This window comes from Eucyclogobius newberryi, unplaced genomic scaffold (genome assembly GCF_026437365.1).
Source record: "Eucyclogobius newberryi isolate DKJ021-1_F unplaced genomic scaffold, fEucNew1.0.hap1 SCAF_18, whole genome shotgun sequence".
In the NCBI taxonomy this organism is placed as follows: domain Eukaryota; kingdom Metazoa; phylum Chordata; class Actinopteri; order Gobiiformes; family Gobiidae; genus Eucyclogobius; species Eucyclogobius newberryi.
The window spans coordinates 18,386,612-18,401,102 of record NW_027315812.1 but is presented as its reverse complement, the minus strand read 5'-3'; the positions used below and the strand labels follow the sequence as shown (position 1 = coordinate 18,401,102).

At 41.0% G+C, this 14,491-nt stretch overlaps 2 protein-coding genes across 9 annotated transcripts in view; both read right to left on the bottom strand.

Annotated features, from left to right (window-relative positions):
- The window catches only part of atp8a2 (ATPase phospholipid transporting 8A2), a 36,634-nt gene extending 28,027 nt beyond the window's left edge, over positions 1-8,607 (bottom strand). For 2 of the 8 annotated variants that reach the window (XM_072450827.1, XM_072450828.1), the window contains exons 1-3: positions 8,348-8,605; positions 5,437-5,538; positions 1,962-2,106 (exon numbers count right to left, since the gene is read on the bottom strand). In XM_072450827.1, the coding sequence (XP_072306928.1) occupies positions 1,962-2,106; positions 5,437-5,538; positions 8,348-8,390 (290 nt within the window). In that variant the 5' untranslated portion in view covers positions 8,391-8,605. Of the gene's footprint in view, positions 1-1,961; positions 2,140-2,720; positions 2,816-4,684; positions 4,850-5,436; positions 5,539-8,347 lie in introns of those variants that run through there. The other 6 variants (XR_011927722.1, XM_072450829.1, XM_072450830.1 and 3 more) reach the window with 6 other exon arrangements.
- Positions 8,608-10,416: 1,809 nt separating this feature from the next.
- Positions 10,417-14,293, bottom strand: rnf6 (ring finger protein (C3H2C3 type) 6). Its single transcript, XM_072450826.1, has 4 exons — positions 14,134-14,293; positions 13,330-13,485; positions 13,095-13,256; positions 10,417-13,012 (listed from the first exon to the last, which is right to left on the bottom strand). Exons 2-4 carry the CDS (start codon positions 13,469-13,471, stop codon positions 11,199-11,201), a joined length of 2,118 nt encoding a protein of 705 aa, XP_072306927.1. The 5' UTR covers positions 13,472-13,485; positions 14,134-14,293; the 3' UTR covers positions 10,417-11,198.
- Between the last annotated feature and the right edge of the window lie 198 nt (positions 14,294-14,491).

Sequence of the window (14,491 nt, the reverse complement as noted above, 5' to 3'; positions counted from 1 at the left end):
GCTAAATGCACACACATCATTACTATTATTGGCAGGTTTTTTTAATCGGTCTAAACTTAAATTCTGAACCCTAAAAAGAAAGAAACCTTGGTGACCTTAATCTTCTCCATCAATCACCTTGACTGAACCGACACCTGCATTGATTAGCCTTGTTGTAGCGAGCCGCTACCGCAAAAGCTTTTAGTTTGGCTAAAAATACAGCCAGCCTTCAAAATTTTAGTTGGTGTTGTTTTAGTGTGTATGTTTGCTAGGCTTACAAACTTATTCACTTTTATCACATCATTCTTTCAGGAAATTAATCATCAATTTAAACTTCTCTCCAAACAGCAAAAGCCAAAAAAAGGCCATGACATTAAATACACGCAAACACAGCATCCTCCTCTGATGATCTTGATGGCCCAGAGTCAAGGAAACTTTAGTCTAGATTCTGCAGATAACGGTCCTGTAATCTAACCACAGACATAGGATATCTAAAAGCAGTGTTTCCAAAGGACTTTGCATCAAAGCATGTTGAGATGTTCTATTTTACCAGTGATCGTCCAACATACTAGTGTCAACAGCTGTCAGCTGCAGGGGAGATGTGCTGCTGAGAGACTTTGGTAGAAAATAAGGGGGGGGGGAAGAATATGTTGAACTCAACACCTGGCCCTGTGCGTTAGTTAAAGAGTAAGTATGCCTTTGTGTATTAAATGATAAGGGCTTTGGGAAAGTGCGCTGATAGTAATATGGTGGGGGAAGTTCCTGTGCAGATAGTAATATGGTGGGGGATTCAGGGAACGAGGGGAGCGAGCAAAGTATACAGACAAAAGCTACAAGGCTTTAATCTCAGAAAATCAATAAGGCTATTGAACCTTAAAACATAAACTAAAGAGTTACAGGAACACAGGGACACCAAAGTGCACACCCCACAAGTTACACATACTCTACAAACACTGGAAGCAGCCCAGCCAACGGCATCCAATCAGAAAGGTCTCAGAGAACCCACTCTGATCGCATTAGTAAAATTGCAATAGGCCTTTTGAAAGTGAAATCGAGTCGCCTGACAATAACAGTGAACCACAGAATATCAACTTACATTGTTTATCCTGCTTGCTGTAAAAAGCCAATTCAATAATGGCAGGAAGACACTGAGGTATGGGGAAAAAATGCCTCAATGTCTTGAAAACAAAAATAGTTACTGTGATACAAATATTCACACTGCCATGTCTGTGACCTTGTGCATCATAGATATCCTTTGGTTCACATAAAAGGTTCCCAGGAGGACAAAACAAACTTAAACATTTTTTTTTTTTTTTTAATTATTATTATTATTATTATTATTATTATTATTATTATTATTATTATTATTATTATTATTATTATTATTATTATTATTATTAAGTAGTAGTAGTAGTAGTAGTAGTAGTAGTAGTAGTAGTAGTAGTAGTAGTAGATATGCCATATTTTTACACGCATGTACATTTCTGGAGTATTATGGTACTTTTAGACTGCCTGTTCTGTTTGGACAGCCTGTTGCTTTAATTCATGTTAAGAAACAAACGTCCATTTTAGCTACAGAAGAATGACTAATATATAGCTTCATAAACATTCACCAAGGTAGTCATTAGATAAGTTAGTTAACAATTTAGCAACATTCAAAAGTTTCTAGTTGTAATTAATACAAAGCCAACCGGAAGGAAATGATTAAAAGAAAATAAACTGAAGTTAGCCCAGTCCAAAGTCCTGAGTGCTAATCCTTGGGAGTGCATATCAGATGTTATGACTTTGTTAAATGGGTGTAAAGCTCTGAAAAGGTGAAGTCAAGTTTAGTTACCTCAAAAATGGTGAAACAATAATAATAACTTGAAAGAAAACCAAAATAATGAGAAAATAATAAGAAAAATAAGCAGAAAAAAACATGACAAAAGAGCCACCATAAGAAGGGGAGACATTGAACAGAAGGGACCCTCAGAGTTACACACCTGACGTGGTTGTCGCAGAACTTGGTGGTCTGCTGCCGGTTGAGAAGCACCGTCCGCGCCGTGGCGTCTACCGGGTCCGCCTGAGACGTGGTTCCGGACATCTCATCATCTGCCTTGCGGTACCCGGAGGACGAACAAGCAGGTCCTGCACCGGGGGATTGATGAGAGAGAGGCGAGGCTGAGTGAGTGAGACACGGATGCAAAGAGGAGGAAAGGGGGGAGCCAAGGGGAGAGAGACGGAGACGGGGAGACGTGCTTCACAGTTCAAAGCCCAATTACTACTGGTGGAAACCCGTGAAGATACTAAAGCACATAAAGAGCACTTTCAATATTTACAGTCCCTAAAGTGATATACAACTGTACGGCCACTGCGCACACGCTCGTGGCGCGACGCCCACGGGACCTCCTGCGTATAATAGATCTGCTGAGAGATGGACAATGGCGACAAAACACATGATGATGCCAGTTCAGTCTGCGAACTATCACACGGACAACTGGGTGAAGTTTAAAATTAGCCCCTCAAAATGGTAAGTAACGGTACGTATGTCATAACACGCCGTTAATATCGACTCACTTTGCCTCCGCTTCGCTTTGTCATTCACAACATTTTAGTCCCCGTGTTCATCGTTTCAACACTCGGGAACTTCGCGATCAAGACGTATTTGAGCGCGAACCATAGAGAATGTCCGAGGGAAAGACAAACAAATGAAAAGCGAAATGTATGAAGCTCGAGTTTGCTCAGCTGCCTCGACCACGAACCTGGGCGAGGACAGATGCGCCGGTAGCACCACTTCACTACTTCAGCTGAGGTACAAAGGTGCCCTATTGTACCCTGTCGAGCTTCGTCCCAGAGTCATGTCCACCGCCCGCCACCCGGGACGCGTTTATTTGGCGCGTTTTTATGGGGGACCCCTCCCTCTGATTTAGTGCTCATTTGCTCACTGCGACAAGCAGGCTCAGACAACGAGAAGCCATATGGGGCTCCCTGTGTGTGAGGTGGGCCCAACATGGCCAACCCAGGGACTGTGCTTTTTAAAGGGCCAGAAGCCGGATGTGCTGCAGCATTGTGGGCACGGACCAGGGGACATGTCACGGACTAATGCCCTGAGGCTGGTGCCATGTGTGTAGCACAACACAATTAAAATGGTCTTTTAAGTATATTAGTTGACCTTAAATGGACCCTTAAATACCACAATTCCAGATCTGCACCTGAACCTGTGCAGTGTAAACTATGGGCAAGGGTCAAAGTCCCTTAAACCTGTGATTAGAGGAAGCTATCACTATCTCAAGTGACGAGACAACCTAGGACACAGACACCTTATACACCCTTTAAAAGTCCCATAACTGAGACACAACTGGTCGTTTTTAAAAGTAGAAACATAATGCAATTTAAATGGATAAATAGGGCACTAACCACAGATAAAAAAAAATCTGAAAAATGCAGGTGGTCTATGACACATGTAACTACTAAGATACATGTCAGTGATATCAGAGCCCAGTTTAAAGATATTTCCTATTCTATTTTTTTATTATTGGTTTATTTAATAGCATCTTTGATTAAAGCAAAATTTCATTGGACGTATACAGAAAAGTTGACCCCACAATGGTCTTTTCATTTTATCTACAGATATATTAAATGATTTTTTGTTCTGTTTTTCCATTGTTTGCAATAGAAAAGCACAATTGTCACTTATTTTTGTCATAAATGCCAAAAAAAAAATATCAATTAGATCTTATTCAGTTAATCATTGATATGTGTCATGATAATAGGTTCATGGACATGCTCCACTTCATTTTACCTCCAGTTAGACTGGAGACTGCCTCCATTCTGACTTTGAATGAATGCATTCTGATGCATTTCAAGTATTTTAAAGGGTCTACAGAGGTGTAGTGGAGTCATAAAAGTACCGGTGTATGATCAACATAAACATTACACACAATGTTTCTTTATTGTGATTTTTGCCAATAATGCTTTTATATTTATTTCTGTATTCACCGTATCAAGTCCTTGCCCACTTTTACTTCTGACAGCTCCTGACCCGCTCTTCCATTCCAATCAGGCAGGAATTCAATTCATTATTATTTTTTAATTAGATCAATATAGATGATATGTCTATATTAAAACAGCTTTTGGTTCATTTCTAAATGGTCTACTCACCTTTGGAGAATATAGCAATCTACTAGAGATGAGTCAACCCTGCTCAGGGCAGTAGTACTAGACAAGCTTGAGACTTCCGCAGCAAACAAACACGCTGAGCTTATAACCTTCAATCAGACAAATAATTAATTTATGTTGTGAGCCTATACCCTTTAGCCTAAACAGTACGTTATGACTCTAATACTCTATATCAACTACTCTTAGCTCAGTGCATACATGTCAAAGTTTCAGTATTAAGAAGCAGACTAGGCAGGTAAATAATGGATTGAGAACCGCTGCATAATTCATCTACATTTTCCAGTATGGCGGAACCATCCACACATTGTTTGGTGCTTCGCCAAAAACTCCATCAGAGGATGCTCAAGTTTCTCAGGATATACTACAAGCTACATTTGTAACCTGTCAAAAAAACATTTTTAAGAAGATACATTGTAAGAAAGTTTATGCTAAATTTCCAATACAAACAACACACAAGATGTCAGAAGATAAAACATCATCTTCAAAGCAGCCATCCATATTTAAAGAGGGTTTCTTCACACAAACAAAGAATCTAAAACAACATTACCAACGGAACCCCGTCTGCCTGGGCGACCCCTCGGTCCCATGACTATCCAGGTCACCTATGGGTTTTGCATTTTCAATGGGATGGTCCTGCTCAACCCGATATATTGTGTTCCAAAGTGGGTTAGTTTACAAGAGCAATACAAAGTGAGGCAAGAAAGCCTCTTACAAGTCCAGAGAGCGCACACGATAATCCCCTCCATGTCTGCTCTGCAACTTCACCTGCTGCTAATCTATAGCCATAATCCTACATACTGTAAAAGTTATTCAAACATTGATGATGGCCTTAAAGAATTTGAATGGAAAAGGATATTACAAGACTTGAATTCTAATAACATTTTTAAACACTTAACATGCACCACCACATGCATCTGTTTTCTTTGTTTTAACTCACATGCAGCCTGTATTTTGGATGCATTTGCTAAATAGAGCCATGCTATTCCTATACATGCATATTGAAGAAAAGCAAGCATACTTGAAGCCCTTGTGCGCACCTGTCAGTTTTTATCAATACCAACTGACACATGTGGTCACCACTGACCCTGCCGCAGGCACATGCAGATATAGTTCCAGGTCATTATTCATCACCCCAAACCCCAAAGAGCAAAGAGTCAGTCACTAACATGAGGAAATGTGTAGCTCTTGAGGGCCAGGGGTTGAACGACAGCGGCTCTTTTCTATAGCGCAGAGCTACATGCACCTTTGGACTCCAGGCACGAATAGGGTGTTGGGTCAGTCCACTGTGAGCACACTCACTTTTGTCAAACCTGTCAGTGAAGTGGTCACACATAGTAGAACCCAGGTCTGGGTCTTGCAGTTCAGAAGACTCCTGTCTAATGGTGGTCAACACTAACTGCTCTGTGAGCATTGAGAGCGGCCCAACAGGAGAAAACACATACAAGACAACATTTAAATAAATACAAATTGTATGTGTATAATGAATGGAGACATTCAGAATGTGATTCATTTAAATCTATCACAAGTTGGACCTATAATTTCTTGATCATTACCGCCCTCTCCTGTTCATCTCAAGTAATAACATTGTTTGTGAAATAATCTTGCCTACCCGTTATCTCTCGAATGACATATTCAGTACCTGGAAATCAAGCCAGACTGTCAACGTCTTCATTATCTCTTTCAAACAGATGTTTCCAATGAGCATCCAAAGGCTGAAGGTATACCCTATTGTCAAATCATGTTTGCATATTTTAAAGATGAGTGACATTTATATAACAACAAAACATTACTAAATATTTGCTATCATTTTGTACGTGTCAGTAATTCAAGGATTGGACTTTGCATACGTCATTGCAAGGCTCTCCAATTAGAGTAAAGAATCAAGAGGTCAGACTCTAGGAGATTAAAGGGAAGACACCATGAACAATCCCTGTAACACATGTTACATGAACATGGTACATGTAACTGACAAAAAATGTATATGTCCAGCTGGAATGTTACCGTCCTTTACAATATTTAACAAGTGTTCCCCTAATGTGTATTTATTTCTTATTATTGTGCTAACCCTATATTTTAGTTTTTATTTCTTAAAGACAATCTCTAGGCAAGTAGCCTTAGGACAACAGACAACATACAAGTTGTGACTCATCTGGTGGTCAAAGATGTGAAATTGACGTTCTTCTTTTGTTCAGACATTGCTGTGTCCAGCTTTCTATATCTGGACACTGTGAAAGACCACACAGTCACACACGAACACAAAGAGAAGAGCTACACAATAGTGCATGTGCCAGTCAGTAATAATAAAAGCCCATAGAAGCGCATCCTCCTCTCCTCTGGGCAAATACAGAGTGGGTATGAACTATAAACCCTACTGGTGACAGGCCATCACTACACCTACTGCTTTACGGGAAAGAAAGCTGTGCATCATGTGACTTAGATGTAAACAGACAGACACAGAGCACATTTGTGGACACACTTCTTATTAAGACGACAACTGGATCACATGTATTTTATCTGAACTCACATGTGGCCTATATTTTGGCAAAGAAATGCGCAATTTTAGCCACACCGTAAAAGAATCGCGATGACCACACTAACAAGACATTAGGGATAACATACACAAGAGCTTCTCAAACCTTTTCTGAGCAATTCCATTTGGAGTGGAAAAAAAGAGTATCCACACCAACTTCCTGTTGTTGTTGTTGTCGCTGTTGTGTTACTTTTAATGGCGGTTTGCAGCCAACTGAAAAGGTGCATAGTATACCTACTGTATTTGTACGTCTTCAAAGTATGTGTTTTACTCCATACCGGTGCTGAATCGTACCACTGCGTTTATGTTCCATTGACTTCAAAGCCCCAGGGATCAAAACAGAATTAAGGGTATTGACTGTACACGCATTATTTTTGTATAAGATTATTTTGTATGAACGGTCAGTAGCAGAGGAAGTTCAAAAGTTAGATTAAAAAAGGGAGAGTCTAAGACGTACAACAACAGGGGTGAGTACCTATGTTCCCCCGTACCGATGTCCCCCTGTACCTATGTTCCCCCTGTACCGATGTCCCCCTGTACCTATGTTCCCCCTGTACCGATGTCCCCCTGTACCTATGTTCCCCCTGTACCTATGTTCCCCCTGTACCGATGTTCCCCCCGTACCGATGTTCCCCCGTACCGATGTTCCCCTGTACTTATGTCCCCCTGTACCTATGTTCCCCTGTACCTATGTTCCCCCGTACCTATGTTCCCCCGTACCAAAGTCCCCCTGTACCTATGTCCCCCTGTACCTCCCCTTGTACCTATGTTCACCCGTACCTATGTCCCCCCCGTACCTATGTTCCCCGTACCGATGTTCCCCTGTACCTATGTTCCCCTGTACCTATGTTCCCCTGTACCTATGTTCCCCTGTACCGATGTTCCCCTGTACCTATGTTCCCCTGTACCTATGTTCCCCTGTACCTATGTTCCCCTGTACCGATATTCCCCCATACCTATGTTCCCCCGTACCTATGTTCCCCTGTACCGATATTCCCCCATACCTATGTTCCCCCGTACCTATGTTCCCCTGTACCTATGTTCCCCTGTACCTATGTTCCCCTGTACCGATATTCCCCCATACCTATGTTCCCCTGTACCTATGTTCCCCCGTACCTATGTTCCCCATCCCTATGTTTCCCCCGCACTTAAGTTCCCCCTTAAGAACGGGGAACTATGCTAATACTAGCATGGGCTACTGGTTCAGGTTCCACAGCCCCAAATGTTGTGAATGTATGGTTTTACAGCATAACATGTAGCAGCATATAACCCTAACCCAGGTCTCGGGGAGGAACATAGGTACCGGGGAACATAGGTACCCGGGTATATATGCTGACCTCTGCTCGAAACACGTCCGTCACGCATAATGTGCGCACATTTCTCCAAATGTCTCCGAATCTCTGACATACTTACACGAATCTCGTTTTAGAACTATTGCCTGAAATGTCGTTTACCGTTATCGCGTGTGATAACGGTAAACACTATACAGTGATGACCGCACATGGGCGCCACACGTCTCTATGGAGACATGAACAGTTACTTGCGCACGAAAACGAAAGCCAGCCATTGAAACCGAGTCAAGCTTATTTTGTTACACTATAACACGCCTTAAACGAAGGCGTGAGGAGTCCTGCTGAGGCAAATCATACGGCGTGATCTATGGCCATTCAATTAGCTTACCTCCCTCGGTGTGGATCTTCTTGCCTCTTCGGTTAAAATACATTTTGCGAGTAAATAAGCGTCAGGCAGACCCAGAAAATTAAGTCGAAGCAAACGCATGTTCATGTGTTGTTCAATACGGTGGACACAGCTCCAGGAGCGAGTCCTGACAGCAGCACTTTCCCCAGAGTCATACTGTATTTCTCTCGGCCCAAGCAAGGCCCAAGACGAAGGGGATTGTGACCTGATTGTGACAGGAGGATCAGACCCCGGAACCAAATGGAACCCGTTTTTCGCTTAGCGCATGCGTTAGATGAGCCGCCATTCTAGTCTAGAATTATTAATACTTACGTTGTGAATTTATGTTGATACGTGTGTGTGTTTTTGTGGACTCAGCGAGCTCTTACGTTCAAGGGAGTGGATTTTTTTATTTTCCTCAGTATATATATATACATATATATATATATATATATATATATATATATATACACATATATATATACATATATATATATATACACATATATATATATATATACATATATATATATATATATACAATATATATATATATACAATATAATATTTATATATACATTATTGTATAATTATATATAACTAGGTATCTATATATATAGTTTATATATATTTATATATATATATATGTATGTATGTATAAATAAAACAATTTAACTGTTGAGTGTGGGTTGAGTGTCTTTATTAATAAGCCTAGAGCATTGTTTCTGTGGCCTACTAAATAAATGTGGCATTGGCAATACTTAAATAATTAGGCTTTATCTTCAAATAAGCCTAAATACATTTATAAAAAATGCTAGCCAATACAGGTCGAGCTTGCTTATTTAAGCCATTTGTTTCATATTTACAATACAGCAGGGCAATTTATTCAAAATGGTTGAAATGGTTGAAGAATTACTTTTCATTTACATTTTCGGGCATGCTATTTGGCTTTGAATATGATTATACGATACTTTCCTGTGGTAGAAATTGCTTCTTGTGCCAGTGCCCTGCAGATCCTCTCGCTCACTCAACTCCAGGTCCAGTCCCAGCCAACATTATAAAGTGGGCCCCATGTGGGTCCTATGGGTTACTTGGGCTTCCAATATGGGCCCACATGGGTTTGTCCCATGGAACTGGTTTGGTCCTTGGGTTCTATGTAGGACCTGTTGGGGCTTTTCTATTAAAAGACCAAAATATTAAAAAGAAAAACTTGAGTTTTTTTAAGGATTTTTTGGCCCATAGGCTTTATTGGACAGAGCAGCTGTGCGTGAAATGGAAATGAGAAGGCAGGACATGCAGTAAATTGTCAGAGCCAGGATTCAAACTCATAACACTGCGGCCGGCTGCACATGGAACTTTGCATGTGTGCTGCCATCTAACCCCTCGACTACCGGGCAGCATTATGTCTATATTTTCTATGCTTAGTTATTAAAACTATACTGTCTTTTATTATTGTGTTCTGTAAAGGACTTTGTGAAAAGGTGCTCGATAAATAAATCCTTACTTACGCATTATATTTTTAACACTGAAAAATGACAGTTTATTAAATGACCACATTCTGGTGGTCCATACATCCACAATTCTAAACTGTTTTGTTCAATTATAAACCCCTCATTGGGATTTTGCCTGATTTTACAAGTTTGCTGAATATTCATTCATTGATTAAGATATCAGGACATTCTTATTTTACATTCTAACAGAATCATTATGGAGCAAGGAAAAAGGTTTTCAGCAACTTTGCTCGCGGCCTATGGAACAAAACTCAAACTTTTGAAATTAGATTGTTGTATGACTTTTAACTAAATCAAAGCATTTGTTAAAGTCTATCCACAGTGTCACTGCTCTTTTTTTTAGCATAAATGTATTTTAGTTTCATTGACATCTTAGCTGGATGTGTGTTAATTTGTTTTGTGTTTTTCTATTCAATAAAGGTACTGGATTTAAAAAAATGGTTTCTCTCATTTTGTGTGTGTGTTATTTTGTTACTCTTTCTTCATCTGTATGACAAGAGATCAGAATGGACCAAATTTGCAACCATTAGACAACAGCCAAGAGAAAATTCAATTGAAATGTTATGATTTCGATGGCGACTATATTTAAGCAATACAGTGTAAACAACAGTGAAAAGCAACACAAACATTGTTTCTTCTTGCTCCTTATTGCACAAATTGTCTATATACATACCGATCTCCTGATTAACAGGTGTGAACTGCATTTAATAGAAATGTGCAATTATAAAGTGACTCAATTGAGTTCTGCATTGCAATTACGGGACGCACTTAAGAAAACAATTTAACAAAAGAAAAAACCTAAAGAATTTCAAATAAATACATATTTTAGAAGTTCGTAATTTTTCCTTAATAGATTGAAACTATAATTGCAAACAATGAAACTACTAAACAAAGTATGACACTTAAAATAGGGATGAGCCTTGAAATTATGGTCAATTGATCAATGATTTCCTGATTCATCATAACCTTATACAATTCAAGAGAAATATTTACAGCCTACTGTTTAAGTGTGGTATCCAGTTGCAGTTAGAATATTTCTGACACTGAGGCGTTAATATGAAGCTATTCAACAGCAGCTATGAGCGCTTCTTAAGCATCAATGCAATCCATTAATGTGGCCAATACAAATAAGTCACAGGAAAATAAAATAAAACACATGGGAAAAGGTCTAAAAAAATAAACTTGTTAATTCTCTGCAATTATAGTTTTTTGTTTGTTTTTCACCATACTTCAGTTCCAGGTTTTCTTTCAACACAACTTAAAATAACTAACATGAAAAGCACTATATACATGCAAGCCTACTTGGGTCCTGCACATTTGAGCCAAATCACAGTTGCAATAAATTAATCATGATGGACTCCAAGTATAGGCTGCCTACATATCGGACAAGTGTTGTTCTCAGAAAGCCAGCGGTCTATACAATGGATGTGGAACTCATGAGAACATGGCAGGCGGCGCAACTTGTTGCCTTGTGCATACTCATTGATGCAGACACTGCAAGCACGGCCCATCTCACCCTCCAAACTGGCCTGACCATATGTGCGTGTGACTAGATTGTCGATCTGCTCTTTAGTCAGGCCACGGGGGTGTTCATCATCTTCTTCATCATTCAGCAGGAAGAAGTGTGCCAAACGCAGAATGGGTAAAGTTCCATTCTCTACAAGGTTATTAGTATCTCTGACTCTTCCCTCTGTAGTGCTTACTACCCCTCCAGGTAATCTGGATTGATCAAGGTCTTCCTCGTCATTTTCTGACTGCCTGGGTCGTTCCTGATCCATCCCACCACTCCCAGTTAAACTAGAGGATCTGTCATTTGAGTGTTGGCTCTCTGGGCTGTTTATGCCAACTGCATCTGTGTGGGAAGGTGCAACACTTTCAGAGTCTGCTTCCGTCTCCATTAACGAGCTCAGCTCTCCAAATCCTGTCATTATTTGACGCAAAATAGACCGCAATGCAGTGGAATTGGGTTCCCCTAGTCCAGTCTCACTAATGCGCCTCAATGGAATGCGTATGGTGCTCACATAGGTGCGAATACCAGCCCGCTCAGAACGGGAGATGGTGCGTCTGAATCCTCCGCTGTCACTTTCGAATGTCACAGTGTTCTCTGCAACACGAGCACGAGAGCGCGTTCTGCTTGCAATGCTGTCACGATCTCTGTTTTCTCCTGGTCTAATTCTTCTCACCTGCAAGTCTAACATAATAGTTGGATGTCGTCTAACTGCTGGGCTTCCTGCAAGAGGAGCCTCGTTCTCACGTTCAACAGTCTCTGTGATGGGTTCGGATACAGTTGTGGGTGCCAATACATGCTCCCTTCCTAAATCCAGTGGAACAGGATTTAAGGAATTGCTTTGTTGAACAGGACGATTGGAGCTATTGTCACTATTTATAGATTGGGTACTAGGATTGGAAATGGTGGTTTGCTGCAAAGGTGAACGGCTTCGTCTGGAGACACGTGTTGAAACACTGCTTCCAATTGCAGCCCTACGTGTACGTGCACGAGATCTAGTCCTACTTCCACGCGTTTCATGTGCCAAAGATGGGACCTGGGATCCAGAATCATGTGACTCAAGAGGACAGTCCAAAGTTGTTGTATCACGCTCTTGTTCAAATGCAGCATGTATGGCTCGGCTTTGTGTCACAGTTTGCTCTGAATAGGGAGCAGGGACAGGTTGCAAAGATACTGGAGAGTGTGAAGAGGAGCCTCTCCTTGCAGCAGTGGATTGAGGTGGCACAGATGTTAAAAAGGTTGATGAATTTGTAGAAAGGGCAGTAGAGTTGCTGCGTGTGCGACGAGTATGCATCCTCCTACTAAGGGATGAACGTGGAGTGGGATATGGTGCTGTCCTGGATGCTAGAGAGGGCCGATGGCTAGAGAAGGCAGATGATGTGCGAATGGATGCTGTGTTTTGGGTTGTTACTGGTAGTTCTGAGTGTTCAGAGATGTCATTATGCTCCCCAGGCTCTGGCTGATCATGGTTGATATTAATTTCCAAGCTAAAGCGAAATTCTCCACTGTTAGGGTTTGTCCGACTGACAGCACGCCAAGTCTGATTGCCACTCTGCCCACTGCGAGTGGCATTTCCAGTACGTCTGAAAGTGTTAAGCCACTCCAGTAATGAATCACCATTTGATGACTCTCCCCCTGGTTCTGCATTTCCTACAATTGAAGATGATAAGCAAGCTCAGTCATAATAAAATGGTAATGACAAAAGAGACAAAGGTGATCACACTTTCAATACCTGGTTGTCTACGTCCTCCAGGCCCCCTCTCCTCCCCGTCACCACCACCTTGTTGGTGTCCAGGACTTATATTCTGAGCAGGATGCTCAGGCGGAGGTTGAGATGAAACACGTTCTTTAGCTCCATCAAGACGCTGCCTAAGTTCCTCAGCTGTAACCTCCCCTGGAAAGTAATATACAACATTAAAATGTGTTTGATTTACAAAGTAATGAAGGCAAAGTTGTGTTGGCCTCACCAGGAGTACCCAACAGGTTACTGTCCCTCATGAGGCGGTACTCTTCTTCACTCAATTCATTTATAAAGTGATAGTAAGCTTCCTCTCTTCGAAGTCGCTCCGCTTGCCTCCGCCGTTCATCTCCCCCACCAGGAGGGTCCATGGCTGTAGGAGGTGCTGGGTCAGAGATTAGAACGTGAGAAATGCATACCTTATGTCATATTTAACAGATTTGTTTTGGTTATGCATTTGTAAACAATTAAGGTGAAGGTTAGTCAAACGGCTCCTGGTTTTGTAATTCGATAGGAGACAATTTCAGACGAATTAAGACAGTATTAGTGGACTGCCACGTCAAAATCAAAAGGAATGTGGTGGTTGTCATCCTGGATCAAAGCCGACAGGTCTAAAACTCAGCCAGGGACTGGCCTGGAAAAAAAACTAAAAGGTCTCCTTGTTAACGCTGAGCTAGCAAAAGAAAAGACAAAGGATCCCTTTCTACGTGTATTACTAAAACCTCACTCTTACTTTGCTTTGGTTACAAGCTTTAACATTTCAATGATAATCCTTAGTAGTAGTAGAAAATGCATTTTCAAATGCGCAACCAAATGGGTGCTAACTAGTTGCAAGCCAAGTTAGCATTAGCAAGGAGAGCAGAGTCGACTGCTAGTTTAGCTCGTTGCTTTCGAGCTTAAATTATCTTTACAATTGCTTAAGTGTACTGTTCTGGAATCGACTTCAACATGGCTGTATATGTTAACAGATGTATACTCTTTAGCACCCGAAAGTTTTTATAAGCTGCCAGTGACCGTATAAGAGATTAGGTACCTGACAAAGCAGCTGTAATATGGACGGTGTTCTCCTCCTGTATTCACCCTCGCTCAAATCAAGATGGGACTAGCGGTGTCACACTGGTAACGCAACCCACTAGAAACACCCTCTTAATGACATCGGTTCCGCTATGACGAAGTAGCCGCAGTTTTACTGCACAATGCGTACAGAACTGAATCTGCAAACTAACCTATTCGTTTGTCATTTGCATGTATTATTTGGGTTTGTCTATAGCCTTACATAGATACATGTTATGTTCCTCGGTAATTTTGCTGTTGCTTCTTTTAGATATGATAGTCACCAAAAAGATATGCGCGCTGAATGTGAACCTGCCTCCCCTCGTAAAACGAATATC

What these genes read in the sequence shown, in the direction of transcription:
- rnf6 (XM_072450826.1), bottom strand. Translation starts at nt 13,471, where the DNA reads ATGGACCCTCCTGGTGGGGGAGATGAACGGCGGAGGCAAGCGGAGCGA. An exon ending in TAACCTGTTGGGTACTCCTG is followed by an intron (nt 13,257 to 13,329) that starts GTGAGGCCAACA and finishes ATTACTTTCCAG; the next exon opens with GGGAGGTTACAGCTGAGGAA. An exon ending in TGGAGGACGTAGACAACCAG is followed by an intron (nt 13,013 to 13,094) that starts GTATTGAAAGTG and finishes CTTCAATTGTAG; the next exon opens with GAAATGCAGAACCAGGGGGA.